This window comes from Elgaria multicarinata, chromosome 20, assembly GCF_023053635.1.
Source record: "Elgaria multicarinata webbii isolate HBS135686 ecotype San Diego chromosome 20, rElgMul1.1.pri, whole genome shotgun sequence".
Classification (NCBI taxonomy): Eukaryota; Metazoa; Chordata; class Lepidosauria; order Squamata; family Anguidae; genus Elgaria; species Elgaria multicarinata.
The window spans coordinates 10,071,046-10,094,913 of record NC_086190.1 but is presented as its reverse complement, the minus strand read 5'-3'; the positions used below and the strand labels follow the sequence as shown (position 1 = coordinate 10,094,913).

At 48.8% G+C, this 23,868-nt stretch overlaps 1 protein-coding gene across 1 annotated transcript in view; it reads left to right on the top strand.

Annotated features, from left to right (window-relative positions):
* Positions 1-7,573: 7,573 nt before the first annotated feature.
* The window catches only part of TNFRSF14 (TNF receptor superfamily member 14), a 29,937-nt gene continuing 13,642 nt past the window's right edge, over positions 7,574-23,868 (top strand). Inside the window, exons 1-3 of the mRNA XM_063145536.1 lie at positions 7,574-7,782; positions 18,635-18,743; positions 19,963-20,088. Coding sequence (XP_063001606.1) covers positions 7,735-7,782; positions 18,635-18,743; positions 19,963-20,088 — 283 coding nt within the window. The 5' untranslated portion in view covers positions 7,574-7,734. The remainder of the gene's footprint in view (positions 7,783-18,634; positions 18,744-19,962; positions 20,089-23,868) is intronic.

The following is a 23,868-nucleotide window of genomic DNA, read 5'->3' as shown; positions in this document are numbered from 1 at the left end:
AGCGTGTGTGCTTCAGTGCTAAGAAGCAGCCCTGGAAAAAGTGGACATACCCGGGCGGTGCGGCTGCTTCTTCTCCTTCTCCTTCTCCTTCTCCTTCTCCTTCTCCTTCTCCTTCTCCTTCTCCTTCTCCTCCTCCTCCTCCTTCTCCTTCTCCTTCTCCTTCTCCTTCTCCTTCTTCTTCTTCTTCTTCTTCTCCTCCTTCTCCTCCTCCTCAAGCTGTGTCAGCAACTTTTAGTATTTCCCTGCTCTCAACTAAAAGAACAGACAAAGCAAAGTTTCCTGAGCAGATAACCCCGTTCTTCTCAGCAGAATTCTGAAAGAAGTGTGACGTCAAGTGTGAGAGAGGTGTCAGTGCATGTCACTCTGCGGTCTTCAGTGCAGATGTGACAGGTGCTACTACCAAGCTGCAGCAGATTACTTTTGAACAAAAGAGGCACCCAAAGAAACACCCAGAGGCACCCACCAGTCCTTCTGTTTATCAGGCTCTAGTAACAGAGTAGGAAGGACCCAGACCCTCTAACAGCATGCCACGCAGCCATTGTTGTGACAAGGGTGGCCATGTGTCCTACTTTAGAGAAGTCAGTCCTCTAGTTGAAGGGCTGGCAAATGACATTCCTCTGTTAGAAGGCATCCTCTGTCAGAAGAGCTGTCCAGTCCAAGTCAAGGTTAAAGATAAAAAAAGGTAAAGAAGCATCAGATGGAATGAAAGTTGCCCATCAACAGCACCTGGACAGAAGCCTGAGGAGACACATGGATAGGAGGACAGGGCTCCTGTATCTCTAACAGTTGCACAGAAAAGGAAATTTCAGCAGGTGTTGTTTGTATGCACGCGGCACCTGGTGAAATTCCCTCCTCATCACAACAGTTAAAGCTGCCGAAGCCCTCCCCTCTTTTGTATCTGGTCAAAAGGACCATTTAGGGTGGCCTGGAGGGCAGTGGGCAGCAGGTCGCCACCGCCCCACATCAGGCCAAAGCGCTTCGCATCCGATCTGAACGGCTTCTGCACAATTTGGTCCCAAAGCAGGGCATAGCACTTATTTCAACCTTCTAGAATGGAGAGCAAACTGCACAAAAGCCAGGGGAATCTGTAATGTGCAGTGCTCTTGATCCTAATCAGGGGTGGGGCAGTTTAGTTTAGTTTTTTCTATAGAGGAATGTAGCTAGACTTAAGAAAGAACAAAAACAAATAATTTATTTATTTATTTATTTATTTATTTATTTATTTATTACATTTCTATACCACCCAATAGCCGGAGCTCTCTGGGCGGTTCACAAAATTGACCACCAGAGATAGCCTAGCTACAGTTATCCATGCTCTGATAACCTCTCGTTTGGATTACTGCAATGCGTTATACATGGGGCTGCCTTTGAAAACGGTCCGGAAGCTTCAGCTGGTACAAAACAGGGCAGCCAGTTTACTGACAGGGACTGGCCAGCGAGATCACATTACGCCAGTCCTTTTACAACTTCATTGGCTGCCAGTCCAGGTCCGGGCCCGATTCAAAGTGTTGGCATTGACATTTAAAGCCCTAAACGGTTTGGGGCCAGGTTATTTGAAGGAACACCTCCTCCCATATGTACCTGCCCGGACCTTAAGATCATCCACAGGGGCCCTTCTCCGCGAGCCCCTGCCAAAGGAAGTGAGGCAGGTGGCTACTAGGAGGAGGGCTTTCTCCGCTGTGGCACCCCGGTTGTGGAATGAGCTCCCCAGAGAGGTCCGCCTGGCGCCTACACTGTACTCCTTTCGTCGCCAGCTGAAGACCTGTTTATTCACTCAGTAGTTTAACACTTAATTTTAACTTAAATTTAAATTTTACTGTTCTAACTCTGTTTTTTAATCTTATATCCATTTTGCTGCGTGGTTTTATCCTGGTTGTGCTTTTCATACTGCATTTTGAATTTGTGCTTTTAACCTGTTGGTTGTTTTATTCTGGTTTTAATTTTTGTGAACCGCCCAGAGAGCTTCGGCTACTGGGCGTTATAAAAATGTAATAAATAAATAAAAAATAAATTATCAGTAAGATAAGCTTGTATGTGTGTGAATATTTCTCAGAATCTCCTCTCTCCTGCCTAAAAAAACCATAGGAAAAACAAAACAGACTTTTTTTGCCCATGGACAAATGGTCACATGAAATGGGGTATGGACTTTCAGCCCACCATCAATAAAATATATTTACACATGCATATTCCATGATAAAATATCCAGTAATATTAAAAACACACACCACATTTCTTTGTTTGTTTTAAAAGAAAAATCCAATTCACAGATTAATATGGATACAAGCCAGAATCCATTGCTGGTGCCAATTAAATCCATTCATGTAGGAGGACAATTTGCAGAGGGTCCCCCAAATCGGAACCTGACCCTACACCTAGAAATGTGGCTCAAAAGTAGCGCAAATGTGCACAGAGCCTTGGAGCAAAACGGATCTGAGCGGCGGTGGGTGGGGAATCTCCCCTGGAACTCAAGAATAACAGCTTGCAATTTTGATGGCGTCCTTGGCAACAAAGCTATGAATGTGCGACTAGAAGCTGAAATATAACACCAGAGCAAGACTGGGTCAAGTCAGGGAGTTGCCAAGGCTTCCCGTTCGGTAGGATGTTGTGAAATCAAGTATTCCACCAGCAAGTGACAAAACGTCGCTGCATAATCGCTACGTAGCAATTAGCCAACTGATTGCAAAAAATGGGAATTTTGGGGGTGGTGGGGGAGGGATACACTGATTCTGACTATCACCACCTCTGAAAATGAAATAGAAAACTTTGAAGTATTTTGCGTGACCCTTCCATCTCCCAGATACTTTAAAATATAATGTCTGTGCATGTGTGTGTTTTAATTCTCCCCTTTTCATAAGTGCAAAACTTCCCCTCTAAACAGTTGCTTCTCAGGAGTCTGTGTTAAGATCCAGAAGAGAGGTTTAAATTCATCCTCTCTCAGAGCTTCATCCCACGTACCTGTTTCCCTAGAATTATCCCCTACACAGCGCTAAGCTGTTGCCATTTTTGTTTTTGTTGCTACTGGGCGGCTAGATCCTTTGCATACCAGGAAATGGGTTTATGGGGGAAATGTAAAAAAATCATTAAAAAATCAACGGATTACCCAATCCGATTCAAATTTGGTATGCTTAAAACTCTCCTTAATATCTATTACTGTGCCAATTTTGATGTCTTTAACTTTAAAGCTTACGCAGATGTAAACATTTGTTTAATTTTTCTTAAAATCCTGCTCCTGCGCCCCAGGGGCCGCTCGGAAAACAACAAATGATACACTCGAAAACTAGTAGCAAAATATTGCACTTCTTTTGGTTAAGAAGCGCAATTAAAGCAGGATGCATGGGAGTACTTCACAATAAAAGCAGATTATAAGCTGGAAAACTTCGGAGTCCTTTGCACGCAACTCGCAGTGATTGCACAGTATAATGCTGGTGTGATAAAGCTCTTATTGAACTTTGCTGATTCTTCCCTCCCTTGCACATTTAAAAAATGTGCATAAAAATGCACGCCTTTAAAAATACTGTGTGCACAAACACACTTTAAGCAATGGGGAAAATGTGTAATTTTTTTTTTTTTAAATGTGCACGTTTGGAAAATCTGCATGAGCACAGAAACATGCATGTACATACGTGAAACAGAACTCCCTCCCCACAAAGCTTGCAATCTGATACGGGCTGAGTCAGAACAATCTTCTAGGTGGAATTCGGAGAACTTCAACCAGCTCATTTTTTTGCTGATTTGCACAACCCTAGGTCGGTGCTATCAGTACCAAGTGGGGCAATGGAGAGATAAGTCCACCTCTTCCCTCAACCACACACTCTTTTCTCTTGGTAAACAGGGTGGACAAATTAACTGCAAATCTAGCTCTTTTCCTCATGTCTAGGCTGGCTGTCATATGCACATTCCTCGCTCACAGAAATGACAACTAATAGTTACCTATTCATCTCCTGCCTCTCCCTTTGCTCTGTTCCTTTGATCTTTGTTCAGGGTGCTGTTGCACCACGTCCTGCTTTGTTGGTCCCTGGCCAACGGCTGGTTGGCCACTGTATAAACAGAGTGCTGGACCAGATCCAACCTTCCTCAACCTGGGGCGCTCCAGATGTGTTGGACTACAACTCCCAGAATGCCCCAGCCAGCTGCTGGGAGATGCAGTCCAACACATCTGGAGCGCCCCAGGTTGAGGAAGGCTGAATAGACCCTTGGCCTGATCCAGCAGGGCGCATCTGATGTTCTCTTCTTATCTCACTTTGGGCTAAGCCAGGGTTGGGCCACTAACGCTTTTGCTGCAAAGGATTAGTGAGCGTGTTTAAATCATGTTTTTGTCGCCATCCACCTTGGAACAAGCCCCCACCCTACGCCAGAGTGAAGCCACAGGGTAACCTCGCTTGGAAGGAAAAAGTTAGGGTAAATCCCCAACTTTTTTAACATACAACTTCAGGGTGGGGGGAAACCCTGCAGTGACTGCGAGTGGTGGCTGCATCGTATAATCAATGCAGCGCCACTGCACAGCCACTGCGGGGGACACAAGGCCTATAGCCAACAAGCCCCAAGAGGTGCTGTTGCCACTCTGGTGTGGAGGTGCCTGGGCGAGCTGCTGCCGGCTTCTGCTCTTTGCCTTACGAGGTGCTCCCTCCCAGAGCTGATTAAAATCAAACGCACCCTCCTCTAACAGTGCATCTAACTTATAATTTAGCATAAGAACATAGGAAGGTGCCTTGGGTCAGACCATGGGCTCCTCTACACCAAGCAGGATTTTGCACTATGGAAGCGGTACGAAAGCGGTGTATATAAAAGGCAGGAGCCACACGACGGCTTTATAGCGGTAGTGAACTGCACTGACGCCTGTTGGGGCCCACTGACACATCTACACCGAGCAGGATATAGCACTATGAAAGTGGTATATAGCCTGCGTCAATGGGCCCCAACAGTCGTCAGGGCACTTCAATACCGCTATAAAGCCGTCGTGTGGCTCCTGCCTGTTATATACACCGCTTTCATAGTGGAATAGATGAGCCCCATTGGTCCAAATAGCGCAATATTACCCACACTGACTGGCAGCCACAGCTAGCCGGGGTTTCAGGCAGGATTCTTTCCTCGCCCAGCTGCGCCTGTTCCTAGAGATGTCGGACTTGGCCACGGTGACGCATGCCTTGGTTACATCCCGATTGGATTACTATAACGCGCTCTACGTGGGGCTGCCTTTGAAGAGTGTTCGGAAACTCCAGCTGGTTCAAAGAGCTGCAGCCAGATTGTTGACCGGGGCTGGTTACAGGGAGCAGACAACTCCCCTGTTAAAACAGCTCCACTGGCTTCCAGTCTGTTTCCGGGCACCATTCAAAGTGCTGGTTATGACTTATAAAGCTTTATATGGTTTGGGTCCAGGTTATTTGAAAGACCGTATTCTCCCTTATGAGCCTGCCCATGCTTTGAGATCTTCTGGAGAAGCCCTTCTTTCAGTCCCACCTTCTTCACAGGCACGCTTGGTGGGAACACGGGAGAGGGCCTTCTCGGTGACTGCTCCGGTGCTCTGGAACTCTCTTCCCGGGGAAGCTAGACTGGATCCCTCCTTGATGGGCTTTCGGAAGCAGGCTAAAACTTTTTTGTTCCAGCAGGCCTTTGGAGAATAATCCAGCCCTCCATCTATGTTAATGTCTTATAATTTTGTGGTGTATTTTTTTTAATTGTTTATGGTTTTGTTTCCCTCCCCCCCCCCCATGTATATTTTAAACTTTGTAAGGCCGCCTTGAGGCCCAGCATTTGACAAAAGGCGGGATACAAATAAATATAATAATAATAATAATAATAATAATAATAATAATAATAAATGTGCCTGTTTGGTGCATTATCTTCCCCTCCTTGTTTTATTATGATTTTATTAGAATGTAAGCCTATGCGGCAGGGTCTTGCTATTTACTGTTTTACTCTGTACAGCACCATGTACATTGATGGTGCTTTATAAATAATAATAATAATAATAATAATAATAATTTATTTATTTATTTTATTTAAGGATTTTTATGCCGCCATTCAGCCAAAAAAGGCTCTCACGGCGGCTTACAAAAGTATTTCTTGACAGTCCCTGCCCACAGGCTTACAATCTAAAAGACATGACGCAAAAGGAAAGGGGATTGGGAGGGAGGAGGAGGAGGGGGGAAAGGAAAGCAAATTCAGGCACTACAATCTTAGTTGCAAAGTTCAGCAGTTACAGTTGACAGCAAGAGGGAGGGGGCTCTGAGCTGGAGCTGGACCCAGGCACGGTGGAGAGGTGCCTGGTTGCTGCTTCCTCCCTCACTGGTGGCCTCTGCAGAGACAGTTGGCAGCAGGAGGGAGGGGGCTCTCAGCTGGAGCTGGACCCAGGCACGGTGGAGAGGTGCCCGGCTGCTGCTTCCTCCCTCACTGGTGGCCTCTGCAGAGACAGTTGGCAGCAGCAGGGAGGGGGCTCTCAGCTGGAGCTGGACCCAGGCACGGTGGAGAGGTGCCTGGCTGCTGCTTCCTCCCTCACTGGTGGCCTCTGCAGAGACAGTTGGCAGCAGGAGGGAGGGGGCTCTCAGCTGGAGCTGGACCCAGGCACGGTGGAGAGGTGCCTGGCTGCTGCTTCCTCCCTCACTGGTGGCCTCTGCAGAGACAGTTGGTAGCAGGAGGGAGGGGGCTCTCAGCTGGAGCTGGACCCAGGCATGGTGGAGAGGTGCCTGGCTGCTGCTTCCTCCCTCACTGGTGGCCTCTCCAGAGACAGTTGGTAGCAGGAGGGAGGGGGCTCTCAGCTGGAGCTGGACCCAGGCACGGTGGAGAGGTGCCTGGCTGCTGCTTCCTCCCTCACTGGTGGCCTCTGCAGAGACAGTTGGCAGCAGGAGGGAGGGGGCTCTCAGCTGGAGCTGGACCCAGGCACGGTGGAGAGGTGCCTGGCTGCTGCTTCCTCCCTCACTGGTGGCCTCTGCAGAGACAGTTGGCAGCAGGAGGGAGGGGGCTCTCAGCTGGAGCTGGACCCAGGCACGGTGGAGAGGTGCCTGGCTGCTGCTTCCTCCCTCACTGGTGGCCTCTGCAGAGACAGTTGGCAGCAGGAGGGAGGGGGCTCTCACCTGGAGCTGGACCCAGGCACGATGGAGAGGTGCCTGGCTGCTGCTTCCTCCCTCACTGGTGGCCTCTCAGTATTAGTATTTAATAATAATTAAATACCTGGAGAAACCGGGGCTCAGACCTGGGCCCATCTGCATGCCAAACAGGGACACTCTCTCGCCCTGAGCTATGACAGATGGCGCCTCTCCCCAGCTCTACCCCCACCCACCCCTCGCCCTCGCGTGTCCTCTTCCACGCCGCGCTTGAGCTGGGATTGCCTTGCCAGGTACTTTTCGGCCGCAGGTCAGGGCTGCTTGGCAGCTGCTTCCTCTCTCGCAAACGGAGCAGAACTCCTGGCTGCGCTCTCACAGAGCTCCGCCGCCGCTTGTGCGGCACCGGGGAAGGCGAGCCGGGCGGCGGGGGAGGCGCTGGAGGGGAAGGCTCACCTGCAAGGCAAGCCCAGCCTTGCGCGATCGCGGCCACGTGAAGTCGAGCCCCGGCACCGTTTCTGGGAACTCCTGTTTCACTTTCGGTGTTGCGCTCCCTGGTTCTGCAGCAGCGAGCCGGAGCTGCCTGCGCTTCCCCCTTCCTGGCTCCCTTCGGCCGGAGCCGGAGAGGCCCTGGGAGGGAGGCCAATGCCCGGCCGTGGCAGAGCCCCGCCGCGACCTCCACCCGTCCGCTGGCTCTATGGACTTCGGGACCTTGCTGGAGGCCTTTATCGGGACCATGTACCTGGTAAGTCGGATCGCATTGGGCCAAGTGGGTGCAGCGGGGCGACCTGGGAGCGGGGGAGAGGAGAGGAGTCCGTGCATCATGGGTGGGGTTGTCAGGCTCTTGCAAAGCCACTTCCTAACCCCCATGGTTAGGAACGCCAGTGGAAGGTGCATGGCTGGTTGATATACTATTATTATTATTATTATTGTTGTTGTTGTTGTTGTTGTTGTTGTTGTTGTTGTTGTATTTATTTATTTATTTATTTATTGCATTTATGTACCGCCCCATAGCCGAAGCTCTCTGGGCGGTTTACGAAAGTTTAAAACAGTAAACATTAAAAAGAATACAAAATTTAAAAACCATCAGAAACATAAAAACGACAGTATCCATTTAAAAACAACAGTTATTAAAAGCAACAGTTTATAAGAATGTAAGCCTATGCGGCAGGGCCTTGCTATTTACTGTTTTACTCTGTACAGCACCATGTGCATTGATGGTGCTATATAAATAAATTATTATTATTATTATTATTATTATTATTATTATTATTATTATTATTATTTTATATAGCGCCATCAATGTACATGGTGCTGTACAGAGCAAAACAATAAAATAGCCAAAACCTGCCGCATAGGCTTACATTCTAATAGAATCATAATAAAACAATAAGGAGGGGAAGAGAAAGCAAACAGGCACAGGGTAGGGTAAACAGGCACAGGGTAGGGTAAAACTAGCAGTATAAAGTCAGAACAAAATCAAGTTTTAAAAGCTTTAGGAAAAAGAAAAAGTTTTTAGCTGAGCTTTAAAAAATGCAGTTGAACTTGTAGTTCTCAAATGTTCTGGAAGAGCGTTCCAGGCGTAAGGGGCAGCAGAAGAAAATGGACGAAGCCGAGCAAGGGAAGTAGAGGCCCTTGGGCAGGCGAGAAACATGGCATCAGAGGAGCGAAGAGCACGAGCGGGGCGATAGTGTGAGATGAGAGAGGAGAGATAGGAAGGAGCTAGACCGTGAAAAGCTTTGTAGGTCAACAATAAACTATTGCTTTAAAGCGCTTTATAACAGTTTTGACAACTGTATGTGGTGGAGCTCTGAGTCCTGGGCTCCAACAGTTGTCAAAACTGTTATAAAGCGCTTTAAAGCAGTAGTGTAGCGATCAGCTGCAAACTAAAGCTTAGTAGGGAGCAAGCAGTGCTGGGCGCGGCTAGTTCGCAAATTCCATTTGTTTGCTTTAGGTTCTTGCAGTTCCAGTAACAGAAGAGGAAAGTGAAAATGTTTTCCCTACTGGCAGTGACTGTCGGCCTCTGTTTGCTCCCGCCGTGGAATTGCAAGCCAGGCTCCCTGGAGTCTTTTGCACAGAGGTTTTGGCAATCCCCGCATTTGTTTTAGCTTCGTTGACTTAGGGAGCATCAGGGAAAAGGTTATGGAATAATCAGCTGTCAGTGCAGTCCTGCACTCCAAAGCACATCCAGTTACTGCCTGTTTGGTGCATTCTCTTCCCCTCCTTATTGTTTTATTATGATTTTATTAGAACGTAAGCCTATGCGGCAGGGTCTTGCTATTTACTGTTTTACTCTGTACAGCACCATGTACATTGATGGTGCTATATAAAATAATAATAATAATAATAATAATAATAATAATAATAATAATAATAATCGAGGCATATTCCCAGATAAGTGGGTCTTTGGGTGACCGTATGGAATCCTGGAGCTTTAACAGTTGTATTGAAAAGGGAATTTCAGCAGGTGTGCTTTGGATGCATGCAGCACCTGGTGAAATTCCCTCTGCATCACAATAGTTAAACCTGCAGGAGCCCTGCCCTCTTTTAAATCTGGTCACTCTAGTATAGCTCCTGCAGCTTTAACTGTTGTGATGAAGAGGTGATTTCACCAGGTGCTGCATGCATACAAAGGACACCTGCTGAAATTCCCTTTTCAATACAACTGTTAAAGGTGCAGGAGTCCTCCTTTTCATAGGGTCACCCTAGTGGCTCTAGGGCTGCAGCTTTAGAGTGTTTTTGTCTGACAGGCCAAGGATGTGAAAATGCAGCTTATTTTAGGTTGTATGAACATGAGAAATATAATACTGCTTTTCAAGATTATGGCAATATCCCAAGTGCTACTTGGGGGTGTCTGAAAGCACACATGTCTCTGGACAGTGCCCTGGTGTGCCTGACTATGGATTACTTTTGAAATTCCCAAGAGTTTCAAAAATGATTCTCCCAACATGGCATGAAAAGTGTGTGTGTGTGTGTATCTTTAACAGTTGCATAGGAAAGGGAATTTCAGCAGGTGTCATTTATATATATGGAGAACCTGGTGAAATTCCCTCTTCATCACAACAGTTCAAGTTGCAGGAGCTTTACTAGAGTGACCAGATTTAAAAGAGGGCAGGGCACCTGCAGCTTTAACAGGTATGATGAAGAGGAAATTTCACCTGGTTCTCCATAGATACAAATGACACCTACTGAAATTCCCTTTTCAATACAACTGTTAAAGGTACAGGAGGCGTGTCCTCCTTTTCATATGGTCACCCTAGTGTAGGGTCTGATCTTCAAGAACACAAATGCTAAGGCCTGCTGGATTCACCAAATTAGTTGTTAGGGGTTAGTGTGTGAGTGTGTGCATCTTCTTTTAATGCAACCATGACACCAACGTTACTCAGTCAGTGTGTAGGATCCAGACATACTTCCTCTGTGCGGTTCTTTTGTTGTGGTGGAAAATAATGTGGCTCAGAGGCGGAGGAGTAAGACCTTTTTCCTCTGCTAGTGCGTAGATTGCAAGCCTGGATTCTGTGTGGTTGTCACGGACACCTATTGGCTCCTGCCTGTGACGTCTGCGGTGGTGGCTGACTGAGCTTCCCTCTCTGCTCTGTGCCGTTCTTTGTACTTTTAAAGCCATATTATTTTTCAAAATAAGCACCCTGAGAAGTGAACACTCACCAGTTGTACCCATCTTTATAGTACAGGAGTGCTCATCCGCTGACATAGCTATCAACTTCCTACCTCCCTGTTTCTAAGCTGATTATTATTAAAAAATGATTTTTAAGCATTGTGCGATATTATATGGCTTGGGACTGCATTACCTGCACTGTTAGTTGTACCCAGACACTACGATAAACATCTAGGGCCTTTCTCCAAGTGCCTCCTCTGAGGGAGGCCTTGGAAGGTGGCAGTAAGGGAGAGGGTCTTCTCAGTGTTGGCCCCCTTGACTGGGGAACGAGTGCTTCACTGAGGCCTGCCTGGTGCCAATGTGTCATTTTTTCGGCGCTAGGTTGAGACTGCCCTTTTCTTGCAGGCATTTGATAGCATATGATGGGGGCACTTACGTCAGCTGACTTGAACAGGACTGTTATTGAAACTGTGTATTGAAATTGTTTTTAGCTATTTAAGGCACAATTCTAGGTGGATAGTCTGCAGCCTCCAAACCCGGAGGCTGGTGAGTATCCAATGCAGGGCAAGAGGACAGCAGAAGTGATCTTTGCCTCCATGCTCCAGACTCCCTGCATTACTGCTAGACAGGCGTAGGGCGATTTCACCTGTCTAACAGTGATGCCTTGGAGGGGAAGAAAGGAAGCTGGGGTAGCCATAGGGAACGGCATCCTGAAGCCATCCTGGTTTCCTCCCCTCCCTGCCCCCAGGAAAGCCCCCTTCTCCTTGTCTGTTTTCTGTGTGTGGACTGGTAACTGGCACGGTACTCTCTGCACTGGCTATCAGGGGGAGGAAGGTGCAGGGAGTGTGGTTTTCTGGCTCCCAGGTCTCTGATCTCACAGCCAAGGAACTAGGGATGTGCACGGAGCCCCCGATCCTCTTCGCGCCCGAGGGCTCGCCAGCCTCCGCCCCGCCTCGATCCGCCTAGGGGTTGCTCTGCTCCACTGCGGAGCTCCGGCTCCGAATTGGAGCTCTGCAATGGGGGGGAGTGGCGCCAGGTAAGGCCCCCCTCCCTCCTCCCCCTTACCTGTGTCCGTCCCGGCCACGGGCTCTAGTGAAGCTGGGATGGGCCACGACGGGCACAGGTAAGACCCCCTTCCCCCTTACCTGGCTCTGCCAATGTCGCCGCACAGGCGGCGGCGGTGGCAGGGCCAGGTAAACCCCCCTCCCTCCTTTCCCTTACCTCCATCCGTCCGCGGACCCGTGGCTGCTTCAACGGAGCCCGAGGACTCGTCTTCCTGTTTGAGTCCTCGAGCTCCGTTGAAGCAGCTGCGGGATGGATGCAGGTAAGACCCCCCCTCCCCCTTGCCTGGCTCTGCCGCCGTTGCCACACGGGCGGCAGCGACAGCGGCAGGGCCAAGTAAACCCAACCCCCCTTACCTTTTTTGCGGAGCTCCGGATCGAGGCAAAGGATCCGCCTTCACCTCGATCCGCTCCGCAACACTCTGCGGCTCCCCCGATCCTCTTCGCCTCCGCCTTAAGTGGAGGCGAAGCCCCCCCCCCCCGATCCGCTCCTGCTTCTCCGGTCCGAGGAGAAGCGGAGCACGTCCCTACAAGGAACCCAACGATCCTATGGATACACACACACACACTGTCTAGAGGCCATAGGATTGCTCCCCTTAATTGTTTGAAATTTTATGTCTTAAAATGTTTTAGACCATGTTTTATTATAATGTTGTTTTATAATGTTTATAATGTTTTGTATTTGTGTGTGTGTGTGTGTGTGTATGTGTGTGTGAATTATTGGGCTGTATAGAAATGAGTAATATTAAACGAAAATCGGAATGAACACAATGGGATAAAAAGAAATTAAACATATCGCTAACCAACAGAGCTTCATTATCCTTTGCCGTTAGTGGGCTAGTGGGGGAGTAGCATTTTCCTGTGCAAGGGTGTTGATGCACAGGGGCAGCCAATTGGGATGGGTGGTTGATGGTTGGAGGACCTAGCGCCCCCAATGGGAGGATTGCAGCACTCTTGCCCTTTCCGGCCCCACGGCCATCCCCTCTTCCTATCTACCTCTCCCACACACAGGAAATGGGAGGGGAAGCAATCCCTGGAGGGGCAGCCTGCAGCATCCAGACAGCCAAATGTCACTGAAGGCTGCGGATTCTCCAGCCAAGCCTATTTTTTTTATATATCTCCCCCTGTTTCTGCCCCCCCCACCCCAAAAGGCATTCAAGGCTCCTAACAAAACACAGGTTAAAAAACAAAATTGCAATTAAAATATCACATAAAGACAATTAAATTAACAACACCCATACAAAACGAATAAACAATTAAAAAAACACCTTCTGCCACAGACCAGCTTGTATGCCAAAGGCCTGTCTGAATAATAATAATAAAAATAACCTTAGCCTGCCAGTGGAAGGACAACAGAGAGGGGGCAGCCTCCCTCAGTAGGAAGTTTCAGAGCCTGGGAGTAGCCACTGAGAAGGCCCTGTCTCATGTCTCCACTCACTGTGCTTCCATCAGCAATGGGACCAAGAGAAGCATCTCCCCTGAAGATCTTAATGCCCAAGCAGACTTAGCTGGGAGAAGACAAGGGTTGTTTCCTCCTCAGCAAGAGATCTTCCCCAACTATATCCCAATCCTATGACATGGGAGCCACATGATAGAATCATAGAATAGTGGAGATGGAAGGGGCCTACAAGGCCATCCAGTCCAACCCCCTGCTCAATGCAGGAATCCACCCTAAAGCATCCCTGACAGATGGTTGTCCAGCTGCCTCTTGAAGGCCTCTAGTGTGGGAGAGCCCACCACCTCCCTAGGTCATGGGTTCCATTGTCGTACTGCTCTAACAATGGACTGTTGGATAGCGTGCTCGATCCCACTGTGGCTTTGATATGAATCTCACTTCCACAAGATCTTGTGGTAGGCGTTCTGAAATGACAACATCTTTTACAACCCCAAAGGGACCTTTCCTGCCAGGCCATCTGATAACATTCTGGTCAAAGTGTTTTTCACTTCTCAACTCCTAAGATGTCCACAATGCAGAAGTACCCACTCCCTGTCAGAAAAGACAAAAAAGTCAATTCTTCTAGGGCAGCCATGCAGCCAAAGCTCTCCCTCCCCAGCCAGGAGACACTCCACATATCCCTAGAAGGCTGAGAAAGCCGTGGATTTTCCGACAAATCAAAGCCCTAAAATGGCAACGTTGCAGAAAGCCAGGGGAAGAATATTTCTCCCTCCCTCAATGGCCTTGAAGTCGACAAAACGAACAAGCAAAAAAGTCAAGGACTCAAACATGGAATTGCTGAACTAGGATTTAACGGGAAATTTGTTCCTAATCACTTTGGGATTATTCAGAACCATGGCACAGTTTGTAAAATGATATGAACAGTGATGGTGTGGTCGTGGTTCCTCCACTGTACGCAGTTGTTGGCTTTGCTGCTGTTTACATTTCATGGGTTTTTAGCACCGCTGTTTACATCTCTCTCTCTCTCTCTCTCTCTCTCTCTCTTACGCACGTACGCACCATCTGTGAATATATCTATTATCCAGCTGAAAAAATAATACATGATGCATGTGATGAAGCTTTAGGGTGGATTCCTGCACTGAGCAGGGGGTTGGACTTGATGGCCTTGTAGGCCCCTTCCAACTCTGCTATTCTATGATTCTGTGATTCTAAGTGAGTTTTAGGAGCAGGAAGTATGGAAGCCATAAGGCTGCTTGTGTTTAAGCTGACACAGGACTAGTGACTGCTTTCCCTGAATTCACTCCAGGAATTCCCCATTGCAGAGGTCATATCTTTGTTTACTTCTTCTTCTTCATGTTTGATAGACAAGGCGCTGAGCTCCATCTTGTGGGAAAGCAGAAGTACAGCATCCGTTCTGAATCCCATCCCACCCTTCTTGTAAAAACGGGAAGCACTTTCCAGCGTTCTGTGCATTACTCAGAAGTAACTCCTCCTGTGTTCAAAGCGGGGCGGGGCGGGGGGCAGGTGTTCTCCGGGAACTCTGCATAGGATTGCATGTGTTTTATAATAATAATTTATGATTTGGCGTGGGTGGCATTGCATGGATTTGCTTCAGTCAGATGTCTTTGCATGGATTTATGTTAAAATCATAAGGAGGAGATTAGAGGAGGCTCACTCCTCCAGTTCTTCTGTTGAGTCCTGACTCCAGGTTCTTTTTGGGGGGAGTGGGAGTGGACCCACTGAGAGGGTCCTCAGTGGTGGAGTGGTAAATTTTGAAGTGCAGGACCTCATAACGGCAGCTCCCATATCCTTGCCCACAAGGAGGATCCATCCATTTCTTTTCTATTACTTATATAGCTTCATCCCATGTTCCCGTTTCCCTTGAATTATCCCCTACAGCGCTAAGTTGTCATTGTTGTTGCTAGCTAAATCACACCCCGGGCAGCAGTGCTCATAAGATCCTTTGCATACCAAGAAATGGGTTTAAGAGGGGAAATGTAAAAAAATCATTAAAAATCAATGGATGACCCAATCTGATTCAAATTTGGTATGCTTAAAGCTCTCCTTAATATCTATTACTGTGCCAATTTTGATGTCTTTATCTTTAAAACTTACGCAGATGTAAGCATTTGTTTAAGTTGAGGCTTAAAAGTATCCAATCCTGCTCCTGCACCCCCAGTGGCCACTCTGAAAACTACAAATGATTCGCTCCAAAACTAGTAGCAAAATAGGTCGGGTCTTTTGGCTTTATAGCACAACTAAAGCAGGGGAGCACTTCACAATCAGAGCAGATTATAAACTGGAAAACTTTGGAGTCCTTTGCACGCAATTCGCAGTGATTGCACAGTATAATGCTGGTGTGATAAAGCTCATAGTCAAAGGCACAAACACCCTAGTTAAAAACTCCTTCGTAACAAAAGATTAATAAAATTAATTGTGAGATTAATAAAATCTCACAATGAAGCATGGAGAGAGAGAGCCTACCACTGAATGCCTAGGTTTCTGGGAGTCCGTTCCACTGAACCTAGTGCTGCTCACTTCAGACTAACTGCATAGGTTCAACCAGCGGAGGCTGGTGGCTCCGATATCAGGGTGGTAGTGAATCCACTCCGGGTTTTAGTCAAAACGATCCCTGTCGTCCAGGCCGCACATGGCGACAACAGGAAATGCCGACTGGGGATATTGGCGGCGGCAGCGGGACACAGCAGGTGAGGACAGGAAGGGTGGCGGTGTTAGAAAACATGTTCTTTCTCCTGTGGGCGAAGACCATTGAAGCCCCAAGAAATCAGCCAGCATGCAAAAGTGGAAGCCAATTGAAATCGATTTATTGATTATCTGCTTTGCAAAACAGGGTACGGAAGCATATAGCAGACCGGACAAAAGGTGTAGGGTGCGGTCACTTTTTATACCTCGAAGTAAACAACACTCTGGTGGTCAGCATTTGTCTATACTACGCATGCCCGTTTTATCTTAGCTTAATATGTTGCTATTTCTACATTCCTTCTAGTCTATGCTGCTAACTCTTCCCCCCTCTGGCGAACAATAGCTCTGTTCTATGCATGTATCTCTTGCTTTTGCTACGTGTCTCTCTCGCTTAGAGCTAATGGCGTTACTCTGGCTCTTACAGCGGGACATGGATGTGGGGACAGAGGGGGATCGGAGGCCAGGGGAGGTCGTGGAGGGGGAAGGGGGGCGGGAGCGCTGCGGCCCGTCTGCCGCTTTTCCCGGCTACTGGTGCGTAAGTAGCTGGGGAAAGCGGCGGAACGGTCCATGCACCCGCGGTCCCGGCCTGAGGCCGAGACCGCGGGAAGAACCGCGCTACAAGTGGTTCTGGTTAGCGCGGTGCCAGGACGGCTTGAGCCCTGGCTGAGGCCGGGATCCCCTGTGCATCATTTGGACGCACAGGGACGCGCATGGACCTCGCACCCTGCTAACCCCTGGTCTAGCAAGGCCCTATGATTGTAAGTCACCCACCAGGGCAGGATCTACACTACTGCTTTAAAGCACTTTAAAGCGCTTTATAACAGTTTTGACAACTGTTGGGGCCCAGGACACACTGCATATACAGGTTTCAAAACATTTTCAAAGCGCTTTAAAGCAGCAGTGTAGATCCCGTCTCTCTGCTGCCCACCCACCCTCCCAGCTGGAGGACAGGCCTGAGCAACAACAGGATGAAATTTAATAGGGATAAATGCCAAGTTAACTAACCTTTCATGGAATTATGAACAGACCAAAATGACCCACTACGTCTGTAATGCTGTGACTTTAGGAAGTGGCTCCGGGTAGTGCTGGTTTTGGTTTTCCTGAGTAGGAAATTTTTTTAACTTCCGAGTAATCATATCTTTTGCAGAACTAAATAATAGCCTTGTTTGGAAACAGCAACTGGGCCAAACAGCTGCCTTGTGACTGCCATGGGACATTAAGAGCCAGCCTACACATACATTACCATCAAGATTGGAGCGGGAGGTAGTGTGTATTCGCAGGTGCACGTTGCATAGATAACCCCGTACAAAACAAAATTTGCTGAATTCATGCATATAATCACACCAAGATTATTTCGTTGCTTTTTTCTCAGTTTAAAAAAATATTATTGACTAGTGCTTTGGACTTGGATGAATCTAGAACTGAATCCAGCTGATTGGACACATTCAGGAGAGGAGTGAATCAAAGCGAGGCGCCTCTGACATAGACCAAACCCAAATCTAAACACCAGTGTAAATGGAGGAAAGGAGAAAAGGCAGAGCGTCTCCCAAAAATCATGCGTTTCTCCCCAGGCTCTCCATATAAGGAAAAGCAATGTGGTGTAGTGGCTAGAGGGTTGGACTGGGAGTCAGGAGATCTGGGTTCTAGTCCCCGCTCGGCCCTGGAAACCCACTGGGTGACTTTGGGCCAGTCACAGGCTCTCAGCACCAACCTACCTCACAGGGTTGTTGTTGTGAGGATAACCTGGAGAGGAGGAGGAGGGTTATGTACGCTGCCTTGGGTTCCTTGTGCTGGGCTGAAAACAACAGAATGAAATTTAATAGGGATAAATGCCAAGTTCTACATTTAGGGAATAGAAACCAAATGCACAGTTACAAGATGGGGGACACTTGGCTCAGCAATACTACAAACGAGAAAGATCTTGGAATTGTTGTAGATCACAAGCTGAATATGAGCCAACAGTGCGATATGGCTGCAAGAAAGGCCAATGCTATTTTGGGCTGCATTAATAGAAGTATAGCTTCCAAATCACGTGAGGTACTGGTTCCTCTCTATTCGGCCCTGGTTAGGCCTCATCTAGAGTATTGCGTCCAGTTCTGGGCTCCTCAATTCAAGAAGGACGCAGACAAGCTGGAGCGTGTTCAGAGGAGGGCAACCAGGATGATCAGAGGTCTAGAAACAAAGCCCTATGAAGAGAGACTGAAAGAACTGGGCATGTTGAGCCTGGAGAAGAGAAGATTGAGGGGAGACATGATAGCACTCTTCAAATGCTTAAAAGGTTGTCACACAGAGGAGGGCCAGGATCTCTTCTCGATCCTCCAAGAGTGCAGGACACGGAATAACGGGCTCAAGTTAAAGGAAGCCAGATTCCAGCTGGACATCAGGAAAAACTTCCTGACTGTTAGAGCAGTGCGACGGTGGAATCAGCTACCTAGGGAGGTTGTGGGCTCTCCCACCCTAGAGGCCTTCAAGAGGCAGCTGGACAAGCATCTTTCGGGGATGCTTTCGGGTGGATTCCTGCATTGAGCAGGGGGTTGGACTAGATGGCCTTGTAGGCCCCTTCCAACTCTGCTATTCTATGATTCTATGATTCTATGATCCTTGGAGGAAAATGGTGGGATATAAATGTAATAATAGTAATAATAATAATGGGTAGAAAGAGGAGGGGCTGCAGTTTTGTGATTGGCAGATATAGCTCTCATCACAGTGAAGGTTGCCCACCCTTGTTTTAGGGGATGGGATAAATCCCCCGAGAATGATTGCCGAGATGCGTTTTGCTGAGCATAGCACCAACAAAGTCTCTTTCTTCTTCCTTTTCTGAAAGGTTTTTCACCTTTTCCTTGCAACGCAGCTGCTGCTCCACCAGGAAGCATTTGCCTGCGAAGACTGGGAGTATGAAATCAAGCGTGTATGCTGCCGCACGTGTGGGATAGGTACGTAAAGCATGTCAGCGGCAGGAGGCTCTGCCTTGTAACAGCAAGAGCTTGGTGCTTTTGCAAATAACCTTGGGCCCCGATCCACTTTCGGAAGATCGGTGAGTTAAATGACACAACATCTGGGGAAAGGCAATCTAGTTGGCCAGGAGATTGCAAACCTGCAAAGCAGAAAAACGTCTGAACGTTGTTTGCTTCTGGCCAGCAAGATTGAGCTCTAGAGAGGTGTTTCTTGCTTTGGAGGGGTGGGGAGAGGGGAGCTGATGCTGTTTTAAAGACTTGTGCTGACACTCTAGGTGTTAGTCTGCACCTCCTCTCTGCTAACCCATGTTTCCACTATGTCTTCTTCAATGACTCTGGAAAAGGCTGCCCTTCCTGGTGACTGGGTGGGTATGCAGATCTGTGTGGAGCATCCTGTATCCTTTCCTCCTCTAGATCTTCCATTGGGGCAGTGCAGGTGCTGAGTTCATGGGTCCTACACCTGTGATTCGAGCCGTGCTCTTCCCCTCAGCTTCCCTAAGCTCTGATGGGTATCTCAGGCCAACGCAAGGGAGAGATTCCCAGCTGTCTCCCCATCCATGAGCCCCCAATGAGGAAACATGAACCAGGCAACCAATCTACTTTCCCAAGAGGCGTGGTCAGCCAGATGACCCTCCCCTTTTTATTTATTTATTTATTTATTTATTTAAGGATTTTTATGCCGCCATTCAGCCAAAAAAGGCTCTCACGGCGGCTTACAAAAGTATTCCTTGACAGTCCCTGCCCACAGGCTTACAATCTAAAAGACATGACACAAAAGGAAAGGGGATTGGGAGGGAGGAGGAGGAGGGGGGAAAGGAAAGCAAATTCAGGCACTACAATCTTAGTTGTGAAGTTCAGCAGTTACAGTTGGCAGCAGGAGGGAGGGGGCTCTCAGCTGGAGCTGGACCCAGGCACGGTGGGGAGGTGCCTGGCTGCTGCTTCCTCCCTCACTGGTGGCCTCTGCAGAGACAGTTGGTAGCAGGAGGGAGGGGGCTCTCAGCTGGAGCTGGACCCAGGCACGGTGGAGAGGTGCCTGGCTGCTGCTTCCTCCCTCACTGGTGCCCTCTGCAGAGACAGTTGGTAGCAGGAGGGAGGGGGCTCTCAGCTGGAGCTGGACCCAGGCATGGTGGAGAGGTGCCTGGCTGCTGCTTCGTCCCTCATGGTGGCCTCTGCAGTATTTTGTATTTCTTTGTTGTAGGATACCGAGTCTTAAAACACTGCACCCCCAACTCAAGTACAACGTGCATTCCTTGTACGAATGGGACGTACACAGAACATCCCAATGGACTGAAAAATTGCTTTAGCTGTCGTGTATGCGATTCAGGTAAAAAAAAAATGCACGAGAAGAAGACGAGGAATGCATGTATTCTGTTCTACGCCAATAGAGAGAATAGTTAGGGTTGCAATGCTTAAATGTTGACTCCAAAGGAAGGATTTAAAAAATTGTTTTCCCCAGGATTGGAAAAAAACATGGAACAATCAAAGGGTATCAATGTTTGACGCTAACTCACCTAAGGTGTACGTTGCAATTTTACAAAATGGCGCATTGGCTGGAGCCAACTGTTCATCTCAAAGAACTGTGGATCCAACCTACAGAGATTGATGGACTTCCAGAAGTTGTCAAAGCTACCCATGTTGTGAATGATCAGTCAGGGCAGGAAGGTTTCAGGGGCCCTTGGCACAGGTCTCCCGGGGTGGTGTCCCCAGCTGGGACTTTACCTGGTGGTGGCAGTGGCAGGCGGCCATTTAAATTTCCCACAATGTCCTGGTGTGACATTATGGCCATTTCTACACCAGCGTGGTGTAGAGGGAGGGAGGGGGGAGGATCTCGCAATATCCTGATCGTGAGATCTTCCCCTTCGTCCACATGTGGGCAGGACGTCCTGGGAGGAAGGAGGGTGTTGTGCACGCCTTTTTAAAAAAAGGAGCTGAGCGCACGTGCGCTCCAACTCAAACGTAAGTAAAAGAAGAAGAAGCCCCGACCCCCCCCACCCCTGATTCCTCCCAGCCTGGTTCCTTCCCTCTGCTGCTCCCCACTACATGTGGGGAGGAGGGAATAAGCCGGGACAGGTGGCCACACATCCCGTGGTCTCGGGATGATCCCGAGACTGCGGGAAGAATCGGATTTTCTCAGGGAGTACTTATCCCTGGGAAAACCTGTTCTCGCCCCTCTTTCCTCCCGGGAGTCCCTGTGTGTCATTTGGACGCACCGGGACTTGGCTGTGACCACCCCACGTTTTGGGGCTGGTGTAGAAATGGCCTAAATCAGGGGCATTGTGAGAAATCAAAATGGCTACCTACCACTGCTGCCACCAGGTGTGCGCGTCATGCGTCAGTGGCAGAACAACCTGCTTTGCGTGTGGAAGCTCCCAGTTCAATCCCCAGAAAGCTTTGGCTATGGAGCAGTATATACATTTAATAAATAAAAATAATAATAATAAAAATAAGTATCTCCAGGTAGGGCTAGGAAGGAACCCTGGAAAGCTGCTGCCAGGGCTCTGACTCAGGGCTTTGCTAGACCTGGTCGAAATCCGGGGAAGAGGAGGGGAGAACTCGCATTATAAATAACGCGAGATCTCACCCTTATTTACACGTGAGCTGCAACGAGCTCTGGAGGAGAGCTGTTGTGGCCGCCATTTTTTTTATTTTTAAAGAGGCAGCAGCAGCGCAGGAGCCAGGAAAGGTAAGTAGGTTTTTTGGTTTTTTTAAGTCTCCTTCTCCACCCTCCAGGCCCCGTTCTCCTTCCCCCGCCCGCCCCCCGCCCGCGATGTCCGATCCCCCGCCCGATGTCCCCCCCCCACAATTCCCCCCCCCATGTCCCCGGCCTCCGTTTCCCACCCCCCCGTGTCCCTGGCCTATGTTGGCCTCCGCCGCCGAGTCCCCGGCCTGTGATGCCGGGCTGGGGGATATGGCAGCACCGGGCATCACAGGCCGGGGACTTGGCGGCAGAGGCCAACACAGGCCGGGGACAGGGGTGGGTGGGAAATGGAGGCTGGGGACTTGGTGGTGGTGTGAGCGCTGCGGCCCGTCGGCCGCTTTTCCTGGCTACTCGCGCATAAGTGCGGTAGCCAGGAAAAGTGGCGGACCGGTCCACACGCGCATGGTCCCGGCCTCAGCCCGACCTGAGGCCGGGACCGTGGGAAGAACCACGCTACAGGCGGTTCTGGTTAGCGCAGTGCCAGGGTGGCTTGAGCCCTGGCTGAGGCTGGGATCCCCTGTGTGTCATTTGGACGCACAGGGACAAGCACGGGCCTCACACCGCGCTAACCCCTGGTCTAGCAAGGCCCTCAGTAAAAGGCAGCTTCCTACAGGCCTCAACCAGGCAGCTCATCATGCTTGGCTGCATCAGCAAAACAGAAGCTCTTCATTGTGTCTTAGCAAATTGCCGTGATAACAAACACAGAATAAAACATGATACAATTTAAAACCCCACCAGCAAACCATTAAGAGTTGAGTCGTTTTCCATACAGCTTTTAGACCTCGTGGCATGTATTTGTCGAGCATTGACAAGGAATTTAGAAGTTCTAACAGGTACGTACTTCTCAGCATCCGACAATAGGAAACAAGCCTTAACAAGGGATGGCCTTCCCTTCAACGATCTTAACAATGGATGAATGTATTTGGTTCTGAGATCATTATAAATAGAGCATTCTAGCAGTACATGAATAGTCTCTTCAATTTATACAGAATTGCAACTGCATACTCTATCCTTCTTAGGAACCCCTTTGTGCCGACCCACCCAGTCTGTCAGTAGAAGAGCATTTAATCTTGCCTGAGTGAAGGCTACCCTCATTTTAATATTTGGGAGATCTACGAGGTATTTTGGAAAAGATAAATTTTTTGGCAATTTATTTTTTGGCAACCAAATTGAATCTGAGCCCTTTAGCTTTATTTAACCCATATGGGGGAGCTCATATGGGAACCATGCAATTACGGTAAACATAAAAATATATAAATTAGGGTGACCCTATGAAAAGGAGGACAGGGCTCCTGTAGCTTTAACAGTTGCCTAGAAAAGGGAATTTCAGCAGGTGTCATTTGTATATATGGAGAACCTGGTGAAATTTCCTCTTCATCACAACAGTTAAAGCTGCAGGAGCCCTGCCCTCTTTTAAATGTGGTCACTCTAGTATAGCTCCTGCAGCTTTAACTGTGGTGATGAAGAGGGAATTTCACCAGGTTCTCCATATATACCAATGACACCTGCTGAAATTCCCTTTTCAATACAACTGTTAAAGATACAGGAGCCCCGTCCTCCTTTCACAGGGTCACCCTATATAAATAAATAGGAGCAACGAGACGAGTTTCTCCCCCCTCTGTGACTGATGTTGGCCGGGCAGCTGAGTCCAGGACGGGAGAAGCATCCTTGGGTGCGGGAGGCGGCAACGAGAGGCTGCAAGAGTGCCGGGCCCTGCTCCAGCACTGCGCACCCTCGGAAGCCCAGCAGAGGGAGGGGTGGGTGGACAACGCTGCTTCCCCCTGACAAGCAAAGCGGAGCTTGGAGAGGGGATGGTGGCAGGGCTAGCCGGGCTCCCCAATTCTCCCTCCTCAACCATTGCAGGGAGCAGGAGGAGTGAAAAAATGGGAGGAACAGGGTGCACTTTAAAAAGTAGGAGAGGTGCGTGGGCATGCCCCGGCGCCCGTGCAATGCCGTGTGTGGGTGCATGGGGGAGGCAGCGGCGGCAACCTCTCCTTCCAGCAAACCCCACACTTGCACTCCTTGCCGTGTAGATAGCGGGAAGGAATGCAAATGCGGAGGAGCCAGGGATCGTGGCGCCGCTGTCAAGACCCGGCCCGGTCATCTTAAGTCTTCCTCTGGCTCAGATCTTATGCCACTTGCCAACGGGACAGCAGCTCCAGCACCACCACCAAATTTGGGCTTCATACGAGGCCCCAAAGCTGCACCCGGTCTTGGTTCAAACGGAGGAAAGTATTGCATTGAATTCATTAATTTGTTTCTATACTTGACGAATCCAGTGGTCAAACACTTGAGGCTGCCACTAGGCTGTTGTAGGTGGGGAAGTTGAATACTTCCTCTTGAATAAAGGTCTATATATAGAAAAATAGCCTAAATGGCACACTAGGGGCTTTTTTTTGTTTGTGC